This window comes from Pangasianodon hypophthalmus, chromosome 15 (assembly GCF_027358585.1).
Source record: "Pangasianodon hypophthalmus isolate fPanHyp1 chromosome 15, fPanHyp1.pri, whole genome shotgun sequence".
NCBI classification, from domain to species: domain Eukaryota; kingdom Metazoa; phylum Chordata; class Actinopteri; order Siluriformes; family Pangasiidae; genus Pangasianodon; species Pangasianodon hypophthalmus.
The window spans coordinates 17,367,059-17,377,475 of NC_069724.1; the positions used below are offsets into that span (position 1 = coordinate 17,367,059).

A 10,417-nucleotide genomic window follows, 5' to 3' on the forward strand; every position below is an offset into this window, starting at 1 on the left:
CTGGTTTCCTCTGCCAGTCCAAAGATACGTGTTGTAGGCTGATCTCTAAATTGTCCGTAGTGTGTGTGATGCGTTTGGCAACCCATCCAGGGTGTCCACTGCCTTGTGCCCTGAGTCCCCTGAGATCCAGCCTCCAGGTTTCCCTGCAACCATGAAGATGGATGGATTTGTCCCATTTCCATGGACCAGTAGGTGGCGGTAATTGAACTTTTAGTTACATTTTACTTCAAAGAAGAAGAAGAAGAACCAGTTAACGGAAGCTACATGGCGGGATTTTTTTAGTGTTTGTGTACACAACAATCAGCTCCCTCAGAGGTTTAACAGAGGTTTAACTAAGCTCCCTGGTTTTAATGTTTCATCAGCAGAAGTATGTGTGAAAAGAACAAGAGGGTGAGCAGCGTCCATAATGAAAAGGAAGTCGAAAAATGTATCTGTAGGTGTTTTTTTGTTTGTTTTTCTTTTTTAAACACAGTGTGTTGTGCAGGTGCGCCGGTGGCTCGAGACGGTGTTCGGTGCTGAAGGAGTGCCGGATTTTGAAGTGAGCACGCGCACGATCGAGCTGCTCGACCAGCTCGCGCAGGCTAGCGAGCTGAGGTGTAAAGAAGTGTCCTTACTGACAGACGACTACAGACACAAAGCAGCAGAGTACAGCAGCGACGGTACACAACTTCAGGGCGGCTATTACTACATTCATTCCCTTACTGTACAGTCTCAATACACAAAAACGACACTAATCTTACAGAAGATACTGGCACACGTGAAAGATTGAAATGACAGTCAGCTCTATTGTGGAGTCATTGGTTTGGTTAAACCAGGGCTGTCTAGTCTTATCCAGAAAGGGCCAGTGTGGGTGCAGGTTTTCATTCCAGTCAAGCAGTGACTCACATTAACTCTTTAATCAGTTGATCTTGGCTTTCAGTAGACTCAAGTGTGGCTTCTGCTTGGTTGGAATGAAAACCTGCATCCACACCGGCCCTTTCCTGATAAGACTGGGTTTAAACTATAGACCAGTGCTGACAACTTTTTTTCAGGGGAAAGTAAACACAGGCTCAAAAGTCTCTAGAAGTCTCCGGAAGGTGTCATAGACTAATTTGCACATTTACTGAACTGATTTTCTAATAAAATAAAATTGAAACTTAATGCTTATAGAGATAAGTCTTTGGTTACAGCACCACAAGTTAACTAATTATGTATTTACAAAATACAAGGTGTCCCAAAAGTCTCCGTACATAGATGAAATGAACTCTTTTTAGCAAAATGTCTTCCAAAATTTTTCATACTTAGTTTATAATGTATATATATTTTTTCAGATAGCCTTTAAGAACGTCTTTGACAAAAGAAGAACATATTGAAATCATTCTCATGGCTGGATTGGGAAGCTGTCGCAAGGTTGCAATGGACTTTAACAGGAAACATGTCAAGCACATCACACACACGACACTGTTTCCAAACTGGGAGCCAAAGTTGGGAGAGACGACTGTGTGCGTGTTTACAGAGGAATGGCAATCATGTAGAGGAAGCTTTTTATAAATAAAATTACATTTTGTTAAAAAGTCAATTTCCCCTTTGTATGGAGACTTTTGGGACACGCTGTACTGTAACTTCTATTAAGAACACAGACAAAATGAAGCAGTGACAGTAAGTGACTGAGAAATAAAGGAAGGAATGGAAGGAATGACTAGTTTTTTATTACTTGTATTTTTTATTAAATAAGAGCATCTGCCAAATGACTATATATAAATGTATGTGCAGCTAAGAAAAGTTTGAAAAATAGCTGTGTGGGGAAAATTAAAACTTAAGTATTTACATTTTTAATATTTACACTTTTTGCTAACCTTCAACTGCCAAGTTTTGTTGAGTCTGTATCTACTGTAGTCTCATATTCCTGTTTTTGGCTGACAGGAGTGGAACCCAATGTGGTTTTCTGCTGTTGTAGCCCATCCACCTCTGAGATGTGTGTTCTGAGATACTTTTCTGCTTACCACGGTTGTAAAGAGTGCTTATTTGAGTTACTGTAGTCTTCCTGTTAGCTCAAACCTGGGAGAACATGGGGGGAAAATCAAAAATAAAAAAAGAATGACAAAGTGTATTTTGAAGTTAATAGGACATAATACTGAGAAACTGCAAAGTCCTCCATCCTGAAGATTGTCTTGTGTCAGAAAACTAAGGAACTGCTTTACTGTTACAAAGTGCTGACACTGGATTTGTAAATAGGGCTTGCAAAGCAACAGTACAGCATTTAAAAACTACGTTTTTATTTAATGCCTACATTAGGTACTGAACACATTAATGAGGACTGACACAAAAACAGGCTTTAATTTTTTTAATTCCGTGTAACAGTGGAGTTGGTCGATGTGCTAAAAGTACTGACAGTACTCGTGTTACTTTTAGAAAAATTGCACTGGGGTGTGTTGTTTTGCATTATTAATATCATATCGATATTATATAATCGTATCATAATGCCCACTCTTACCAGGCCATGTAGAAAACAGTATTGTTACACAGGGAGTAAATCATTTCTGTAAATCATTTCATGTGTATTGATTATTGACTATTTTATTAAAATGTTTACAGTTCTAAAAATAAAAGTAGCAATAACACAATAATAAGCGTGTTTGCTCTCTGCTACACACTCATCCCCTGGTGGACACTTGTGTGATGTAGTAGGTGATAAACACTGCAAAGTTGTGAGGGGAAAGTGGATGGGATACAAACAAATTAAACTGCTGTTCTTTGTTATAGCCACTCACTTGCAGGAAGTGCTACTTCAGGGTGTTGGGCTTCAACCTGGAAGCGTTACCAAATCCGCCTCCGATCTTTTGTCTGTGTTAGAGGGCACTGCTGAGGTCCTTAAAGTTAGAGACACGTCAATGGGAAGGTAATATCTGAGTTCAATTAAATGCACATTATATTTGAATACACAGGTTTCCATTCACAGATTCTGCTTATGCACGGTTTCCTAAAAATGTCATAGTGTTATGGTGGAGTGTGTACTTGAAGAAATTTTCAAATACTGTGTCCATGTACCCTATGTGACAGACGACTATTTATTTTTTACATAAGTGCGTAACACAGGTGTGATTCCACTGATAGGCAGAATTTGAATTGAGATTTTCTCTGTTTTATGCAAGTGGAGATACAATAAAATGACAAGTCCAAACCACTGGCTTCTGTACATTCCTTCGACCAATCCTTTGGCACATGTTGTCCAATGTCTTCCCCATGTATGCCCCAGTGTCTTCTTTGATTTTGCACCCTCAGCTTCAGTTCAACAATATTTGGTGTTCAATTGAGGAAAATTGAGAAAAAAGAAAACGCTAGAAAGTACAAGCTGTCCAGTGATAGCAGCAGTTGCTGCACCACCCACAAGACACAAATCCAAATCAACATCAGTGACTAATGTAAACTCAGGAAATTGGTCAAGTGTCACTGTATGGGCATTTCTTAATCATTTGGCTGTCCTCTAATTATTGATGATCACTTGCCAAAGAATTATACCAACAACTGCAAGATCGTGAGACTGTAGTGTCTCAGAAACTGAAATATTTAGTCTGTAGTTAACTAAGCTATCTAAGCCAGCTAGCTAAATAGCTAAAATTTAATAACTATACCCACTTATTTCTAGTCAAAATACTAAAACTCGCCTGTCAATTAAGAAATGTTTGAGGTTACCCACCAACTGAGAAAAGAATAAAGAAACTCTCACTATTATTCTGCAGTTATCTAATTTCTATATAAATGTACAATATATCCTGTGGAATATACAATTATCTACATTTTTTTTAATAACTGCATTGTAGTGTGAAGCTGACTGTCATTAATTAACCATTGGTTTACAGCTTTGTCCCTGCAATTAATAAGTTGACCAATGACCTGGCCGAGGCAGAGAAGACTGACAGGAAGTTGGGGCAGGAGCTCGCTGCTGTGAGGAAGAAGATGGCAGCCACAATGATTCTCCGGAAAAAACTTCAAGAGTAGGAGAAAACACAAAAAAACACACACAATAAATGACACCCAGAACGAATTGCGCATGTACAGTCCCCTCAGAAAGTATTGGAATGCCAAAGTCCATTTTTTGGTTTTTGCTATACACTAAAGATATTTGGGTTTAGGATCAAAAGATGAATATGAGATCATAGATCAGAATTTTAGCTTCCTGATACTTACAACTAGATGTGTTATACAACTTTGAACATGGGACCGTTGGTTGCAGGCACCCAATTTTTGGCAAAATTATTGGAACAGATCTAATTAAAGTAAACAGCTCTTAATATTTGGTTGCATATCCCTTGCTTGCAATAACTGTATCAAGTCGGCGACCCACTGGCATCACCAAACTGTTGCGTTCTTCTTTTTGTAACACTTTTCCAGGCATGTACAGCAGCTTCTTTCAGTTGTTGTTTGTTTTGTGGGGGTTCTCTCTTCAGTCTCCTCTTCAGGAGGTGAAATGCATGCTCAATTGGGTTGAGGTCTGGTGATCGACTTGGCCAGTCTAAAACCTTCCACTTTCTTCCACAAATGTAGTTCTTTGTTGTGTTGGCAGTGTGTTTTGGGTCATTGCCTTGCTGCATGATGAAGTTCCTCCCAATTAAATTGAATGCATATCTCTGTAAATTGGCAGAGAGAATGTTTCTGTAGACGTCTGAATTCATTCTGCTACCAAGTCATGGGCTTGCATGGCTGCTTCTGGAATGGGCTTATCTCTGTATTTCCTTGTGAATTCCAATATGGCCTTCTGATTCTTACTGCTGATGAGTGGATTGCATCTTGTGAAATGGCCTCTATATTTCTGCTCTTGAAGTCTTCTTCGAATGATGGATTGTGATACCTTCACCCTGCCCTGTGGAGGATGTTGGTGATGTCACTGACGGTTGTTTTGGGGTTTTTCTTCATAGCTCTCACAATGTTTGTGAGACCTGTTAGATATCTGGTTGATAGTACACCAGTGTTTTCTTACTTTTTCAGGACATTTCAAATAGTTGTATTGGCCCTTGTACAATAGCTCTGATAGGTTTTCCCTTTTTTTCTCGGCTTCAGAATGGCTTGTTTTTGCTCCCATTGACGGCTCTCTGGTCTTCATGTTGCTTTAACCTTTTTAACAACAAATGCAGTCTTCACAGGCGAAACCTTCAGAGCTATTAATTGTTTAAACAATCATTCTAACAAGGGACATCTGGGCAACAAAAAACACCTGTCAGTCACATGTTCCAGTATTTTTGATCATTTGAATGATCTTGTATATCTTCATTGTAATACACCATTATTTCCACGTTACATTTTGCATTAATATGACAATGAACGTTGCTAGAAAATGGTGGCTGAGAAATGAAGCCCCTGCTCTTTTGTTTTCATGTGCTAACAACAAAATCTGAACATTATTCCTTATGTTTGAGATCACTGAATTTTCCTTATGTTAAAAGCTATTGTAACTCTGCTCTCCATGTCCCCCCGTGACGTCAGAGGGGCACAACTGCTAACTTCTCACAGGAATAATGAAAATACAGCATCAACTAAAACGCTAGCACAAGAATGCAAATATTTCGATAAAAACATGTTTAACGTGTTTCAGGGTGGACTTTTCCTTTTCATACAATCAAAGCAAAGGCTTTATAAAGAAAAAAGTATAAAGAAAAGCTGAACTAAAGACTTGTCCTGTGTTTTGTTAGGGACTTGAAGAAGATTGCACAGGTCCAGCAGGTTGAGGCTGCTACAGCCGAAGAGAGGTTGCTCAATATGGACTTCATGAAGAACAAATCCAGAGACCTGACCTACAGAAATAAGATAGCACAGGTGTGTGCATGTGTGTGTGTTCTGTGGATTCCAAATTATAATGATTTTTTACTTATGTTTATGATGTTGAACTAAAAAAAAAAACCAGTGTGGGTTGACTAGTCAAGCCTGAGATACAGGTCCATAAGTGCAGGTTCATAAATTAAATAATTGTTTCACTCATTTTCTCTCCTATTTGGTGAACTGCCAGTTCCCACCCACTAGTCACCTTTCTGCCTACTTCCGCATACATGATGCCCACGATCAGCTAGTGTTGCTGTGATTGACAGGGGAGAGTGTATGCCATCCCTTCTACCCAGAGATCACAGCCAATTTTGCTCTCTAGACTCCTGACCATCCTTGGGACTCAGACTTGTGATCTCCCAATGATAGGGTGAACACTTTTCTGTTGTGCCTCTTGAAATCTAAATTTTTAAACAGACTAGGGACCAACCACGTGGGCTCTGTTCAGACTTTGTATCAACATACATCCTGGGTAAGTAACAGTAATAAGTAGACAGCCAAAATGGATATCCATTAGCACATGGTCTTTTTGTGTCTCGAATGCCTTTTTACTGACTACTTGTCATTTTACAAGTGTGAGTATTACCAGATCTACTGAAAGCAGCCCAATATCATAAATCCGTCGGACTGTGTTTCCTAATTAATAAAATGATAGACGCTTCCTGGCAGACTGCGGTGCATTTTGTGCAGCTTTCATTTAGTAAATCATGGGCTGTCAATAATCATGCAAAAGGGAAGAAATTAAATACACACATAGACACAGTGCTCACGTCCATGTTAGCATTTCCAGTGCAAGGTAGTTTTTTTTTGTGTCCTTTAAGTCATTTATGCTTTATTAAATTTATTTTGTATGAATCATTCACATTAGTGCAGTGACGTACTCATTAAGCTGTAAAGCAGATATTACATTTCATATAGTCTGTAACTACAAACCCACTATTGTAGCTATACAGTGCAGTTTGATTCTAGGTTATGTCCAATACACAGGAGTTTCAAGTGCATGTCTTCTTATGTATTTGTTGTATACTTTCTGACTGTTTGATGGCTATTGATGGCAAGTCTGTTCGGGGTCATACAAATGTGCCTTAAATCCTAAATATGCCTTGGGAAAATTTAGAATTCTTGAAAATATTTCCTCAAATTAGATATGCTTGCCTTAACACAGGCTTAGATTAAAAGGAAACTATGCTCATAGTCCTCTAACGTGTGTGTGTGTGTGTGTGTGTGTGTGTGTGTGTGTGTGTGTGTGTTATATTATAGGACAAGTTGGCTTCCAGACAGATGAAGGACTCACTCACTCATCAGGCTGTTGTGCAGCTCGCAGAAGTATGATTCTCTGTCCATTTTAAACCTTTTTATTCAAATTTTTATCATTATTAGTCCAGGTTTTCTCTATTCTAAAGATATTAGGAGAGGTGTAAAGTTGACTGAGGTACCAGCATAGAAGTTTAAGAGTTTATCCAGCTAATTACTAAAACATTGTTCAAGAAAATTACAGGAAGTTGTGCAGTATGAAAAGTGTTACAGTTAGAGAAATTACTGTGCTGTGAAAGGGCTGTTTGAGTCAAATTACACTCAGACTTTTCCTATTTTTAACTATGTCTCCTTTAAATTCACAGAAAATCACAGCGCTGAAACAGGAAATTGCACCGCTCGTGAAGAAACTGGAGCCTTATAATGACCTGAGCCCTGTAAGAAAGCCTCAACTCTTTTTCCTATATGCCAATCTAATATTTTCACAGCACAGGCATTTTATCATAAGTTACAATATTAACACGACACTCTATTACAGAAATTACTGTGTTTAAAGATAATGATGAGGTTCTAAAATGCTGACCAGGTTCCCTTTTAGAGGCTTGACCACAGTGTATCACAGTTTTAAAGAATAGTCCACAGTTAATGTCTGCCTCAGGTGCTCTAGGAGTGTATGATAATATTTGTACGCTATTCTGGCCACAACCTTCAAAATTTTGAATGTAATCAGATTGGCTCTCTCTGAGTAGGTGTGTGTGCACTTCTATGTGTTGGTTTCCAACAGAAAACAAACTTTTGAACACCATGACACATTGAGCTTTTTGGAGCAAGGTGTAGTGATTGGATTATAGCGGAAAAAACCCCCCAAATATTTTAATAGCCAATTACTCATGTGAATTGATGTACAATTAATGGATTAATTGGATTAAACGTACATGGCCTGTAAATGAGGAAGCTATCATATGGCATTTTGTTTAGTAATTTTTTTTTCAATAATATAATGTAAAACAATGTCAGTAATATAATGTGAGGAACAATGTAACATTTAACCTCTTGTTATTCTACTGATTTTCTCCTCTAGGGCTAACCTCTAATGATTATTCTTTGTTTCATTAACCAATTTAAATTTCAAATAAGGAATTTGATAAGGAATTTCTTTTCAATAATTGCACAAGAAACTTGAAATGTGTGGATTTGAATGTATCTTTCTCTCTACCTCTTTATCTAAACTCTACTAAATCTCACAGACTTTCATTGTTAGTCTTAACACGCCAAAATTAAACAGACTAAAAATAAAACATAAACGGCCTCATTAAACGATAAAATTGCTGCAGATATGTTACAGCTACATCAAAAATAATATCAAGTCCCTTGAAGGAAATGTAATATGAGGCTATGACATAAACCATTTAGTACATTTCTCTGAACCAAGCAGAAGTTATTGGCTGCTTCGTTGTAATGCTCATGCGACTATGAAAGTTGTATTGTACTGGGCTTTTACTTTTTTTTAATGAAACTGTCAGGGTTTATATCATCATTCAAAGCTCTGTGTGGTGCAGTAGTGGCAGCACTGCTGCTGCTTCCAGCAGCTTCACTATGGCATTACATTTCTGTTATTGGTTACAATATTAGTCGAAGAACTATTAGTCGAATATAAAAATTTGTGTGTATAATTTTTCATAAATGACATTTCTGATTATTCAACTAATTGAGGCAGTCTTACAATGGATTAAAATAGTCAACGGAATCCTGTCTGTGAGAAGAGTTATTAAAGAGTTTTTGTAAAGCAGTGAAGACTACAGGAAACGGTCTGTGGTTGGTCATCTGCTGTGTCAGTCAAATTGCCTCTTTCTATGAATGTAGGCAGTTCTTGGTTGTGTTTACTGACACAATGTAATAGACTCTAGCAAAGCTAAAGGTCTGGCTTCTGAGACAAATGCACAACTATAAAAACATGAGAGTAGCACTATTTTAAAGTGTCCAAAATAGTATCATATGGTGGTGCAGCATGTAGTATTGTTGCTTCACAGCTCCACATTCCTGAACTCGGGTTATTGTTTGTGTGGAGTTTTGCTTGAATCTGTGTGTGATTCATGAAACAGTTTTACCAAATTACGAGGTTATTTTGAGTCTTAATTATGAATCTGAAATACTTAAACAAGCCCGCATGGCACCAGCAACCATGCCATGCTTTTCCCCCATTCTGATGTTTGATGTGAACTTTAAGTGGAGCGCTTGACCTGAATCTGCATGAGTTTATTAGGATATATTCTCCACTCATGTGCATTAAATGATGAAATTAGAATGCATTTTAAAAAAAACAAACAAACTTAAGAGCATGTAAACTGCAGCGTAATGTAAACAGTCATAATTTACCAATTTAACTGTATCTTTTTTTTTTTTTTTTTTTTTAATCCTCAACTCCCACCCCTACCAAGAGTCCTGCTCTGGCTCGGGTTGCAATTGAAGAGGTGAAAAGAGAGCTGGTATGTTTTGCCATGTACATATTTTTACTAGGGATATAACGATTGGGTAGTTTGGATCGATACATTGATTTAAAAGGCAATGATTAAAGTATATATTGAGGCAAGAACAATAAATTGTTATTCATTATAATTGATTACAAATAGATTATTGAAAAAAAGGACAGCCAACTGAATCAAAACATGATCATATCATATCTTATCAGATTAAATGGTATCCTCAAATATCAAATCGTTGCCTTAAGAATTTAACTCATATTGTATAGTAGCAGATTAAATGGTATTGTCAAATATTAAATTGTTGCCATAAGAATCTAAATCATATGGTATTGTGTATAACCCCTCCTCATTACACGTTGTTGTATTATCTGTCATTTTGTAATGTTTGTATTTTGTGTATGTACTAGGAGGCCCTGGATGCTGAACTAGAGCAGAAGGTTGATTTGATGAACACTTTATCTAGGTGACTGACTGAAGAAGACTAAGGATATTAGCAGCAGTTATAGTGCTGTTACTGAACTAACTTTTTTTTTCTTTAGCCATTGTTTGTGCAAATGTGTGAAAATAAAAGCAAATTTTCAATTCAGTTCAAGGGTATTTATCAATGGTACTTTTGCATCACTAAAGCTGGTGTTACAAGGTATGTGAATATTAAAAGAGAAAAAAAGGAAAGCGGGCATCATGGTGGTGCAGCGGTTAGCCGTCTCAATGCTTCAGGGTCCCAGGTTCAGTCCTGAGCCGGGTTGTGTCTGTGGAGTTTCTCATGTTTGGGTTTTCTCTGGTTTCTCTGGTTTCCTCCCACCTCCAAAAACCATTCTGGTAGGTGGATTGGCTATGCTAAATTGTCCTTAGGGTGTGAATGAATGAATGAATGAATGAAAGAGAGA

At 37.7% G+C, this 10,417-nt stretch overlaps 1 protein-coding gene across 1 annotated transcript; it reads left to right on the forward strand.

The window, feature by feature from the left end:
• Window positions 1–213: 213 nt before the first annotated feature.
• On the forward strand, window positions 214–10,116 carry haus1 (HAUS augmin-like complex, subunit 1). The gene is made up of 9 exons (XM_026928677.3): window positions 214–390; window positions 485–659; window positions 2,743–2,878; window positions 3,840–3,974; window positions 5,667–5,790; window positions 7,054–7,119; window positions 7,413–7,484; window positions 9,486–9,533; window positions 9,938–10,116. Exons 1-9 carry the CDS (start codon window positions 370–372, stop codon window positions 9,995–9,997), a joined length of 837 nt encoding a protein of 278 aa, XP_026784478.3. The 5' UTR covers window positions 214–369; the 3' UTR covers window positions 9,998–10,116.
• Window positions 10,117–10,417: the final 301 nt, after the last annotated feature.